Source organism: Mirounga leonina, unplaced genomic scaffold (genome assembly GCF_011800145.1).
Source record: "Mirounga leonina isolate KUSES-001 unplaced genomic scaffold, KU_Mleo_1.0 Mir_488, whole genome shotgun sequence".
NCBI classification, from domain to species: Eukaryota; Metazoa; Chordata; class Mammalia; order Carnivora; family Phocidae; genus Mirounga; species Mirounga leonina.
In genome coordinates this window covers 1,219,150-1,221,400 of record NW_023270777.1, presented here as the reverse complement: position 1 = coordinate 1,221,400, position 2,251 = coordinate 1,219,150, and the positions used below count along the sequence as shown (strand labels likewise).

Here is a 2,251-nt window from a genome sequence, read left to right as displayed (position 1 = left end):
CCAGAACGTTCCTGGGAACCGGATATGGAGAAAGATGCCATAGAGAGGCAGGCATGGCTATTTAGTGGAGGAGGGAGAAGCTGCACCTGGAAACGCTGGTCATAGGACACACCTGTTTGGGAGGAATGGTAGGGATGCTCTAAGGATTATGGGGTGAAACCGAGCAGACTGGGAAGCTTGGAGGGCCCACTGCTTGGCTCTAAATTAAGCGAGAACTCAGTATACATGGGACTGAAAAAGGGATTTATTTCGTCAGAGGTAAGACAGACATTTCCAGATAACGTAGCAGAGCGCTGAGTTGATGACATTTAACATTCATGAGTAAAAAAAGAGATGGCAGGTGGGTGAGTAACCCGCAAGGTGGGTTTCAGTGTTAGGCCTTTGGGTCTGAGATGACAACCCCGAGGGAATTCTTGCTAATGACAGATACCCCACGCCCTGGTCTTGGGTCCCATTGCTGCGGCATCGCTTAGGGCCAGCATGAAGCCGCCAGAGACGCAGAGAGAGCCCTCCCGCGCACCCCAGCCCAGCCGGGGGGGCCGAGTCTCATCCTGCGCAGCGCGTGAGCCAGGGGCCCGCGACCCGGGAGGTCTGCAGCCGTGCGTCCCACGCCGTCCAGGACGCGACGACAGCGTGGCCTCCTGCCAGGACAGCCCCTCCGGCTGTGGGTCTCGGCCGGGTAGCAGCCGCAAAGCCTAAGGCAGAACAACGCACAGTCCGGGTCAGCTCAAGCGCCTGGGGACGCGGCGGCGCGCCACCCCGACGATCGCCACTCACCGTGTTCTGCGCTCCGGCGGGGCCCGCGGGGCGCTCAGGTCCGCCAGCTCCGGGGGCCTGGCTGGTGCTCCGGGGGGCGATGCAGCATCACAGGGCTCCCGCCCGGCTGGCCCAGGGCGCCGACCCTCCCTCCCCGCGGGGTCCTCTCCGGAAGCTCGTCCCTTAAGGAACCCAAGGGTGGGCTCGCTGCGCGTGCTCCCACCTCATGAAGTGCAGGGTCCAGGGACACGATCCTAATCGTGAGCCGCACCCCGCTCCTCTAAACGCCGGGGGATGACCGCCCCCTCCCCTAATCTCAGGGGCAAGCAGACCCTTATTTCATTACTGGCAGCAGCTCCGGACATGTCTCCAGATGAGCAGGGACACAAAGGTAGTGACAAGCACAGGACAAAAGAGCAAGCATCAGAAGCTAGATGAAGGGGGTGCAGCGCGTCTCCCGCACACGCCACGCCGAGCCCCCGGTTTCCCTTCCCACCCCCCGGGGCCGCGCGCCCCCGCCCCGGCCGCTCAGGCCAGCTGCAGGTGGATGTAGGTGAAGATGCAGGAGGTGATGGAGAAGGCGATGGCCGCGTAGATGAAGATGGAGAGGTGCGGGAAATGGTCGAGGTAGCAGCCCTCGTCCCGGGGGGGCGCCTCCTCCTCGGGCGGGGGGCGCGCCGCGGCCTTGGGGGGCTGCCCGGCGCGGGCCCCCTGCGCCCTCCCGCCGGCGCGCCGACCGGCCCTCCTGCCCGCCGCCGCCGCCGCCCTGGGCGCGCGGGCCGCGGGGGGCTCTTCCCGGGGGGGCTCGTCGAACAGGCCCCCGGAGTCGCCGGCGGGGTCCGAGCGGGTGGGCGCGGGGGCCCAGGGCTGGCGCGGGAAGAGCGGGGCCTCCATGGTCGAGGAGCTCGGGGGGTCGCGGGCCGGAACGCGGTGGGCGGTGGCGGGGCTGCGCGGCGGCTGTGCCCGCGGAGGGGCGGGGACCGCTCTGCCGCGCGCCTCCCCCGGCTCCTCCCCGCGCCCCGCCCGCGCCCGGGACCCGCGCTCCGGCCAGCCACCTGTTCCCATGGCAACCCGGCGCGGGGCGCGGGGCGCGGGACCCCGGGCGCGAGGAGGGGGCTCGGCGCCGGCCGGGACCCCAGCTGCGCGCGGAGCTTCACCGGGGACCTATCTGTCTTTTTAAAAAAAATTTATGACGGGTCTTTCTGTTTTTCTTTTTTTATCTACAATTTAGTACATGAAAAAACAAATACATAATCTTTGCAGAAAACTTGACAGTTAGAAAGCCCCGTCGGCAAGAACAGGAACAGAACAAGTGCTCCCACCACTATCCCAAGGCCCAGAGACAGATGGTGCCTTTCCTTCCTTCTTCCTTACCCTCTCCCTACGGCTACATCGGTATCTGGGCTTTCCCCTCGTGCTCCTCGCCCCAAACCCATGATCCCAGCCCCGTGGGAGGCTCACGTTTGAGTAGGAACAGGTACTTTCTCCCCGCCGC

At 65.6% G+C, this 2,251-nt stretch overlaps 1 protein-coding gene across 1 annotated transcript; it reads right to left on the bottom strand.

Moving 5' to 3' along the window:
• Positions 1-1,284: 1,284 nt before the first annotated feature.
• LOC117999892 (atherin) lies at positions 1,285-1,821 on the bottom strand. Its single transcript, XM_034989293.1, has one exon. It carries the CDS (start codon positions 1,819-1,821, stop codon positions 1,285-1,287), a length of 537 nt encoding a protein of 178 aa, XP_034845184.1.
• Between the last annotated feature and the right edge of the window lie 430 nt (positions 1,822-2,251).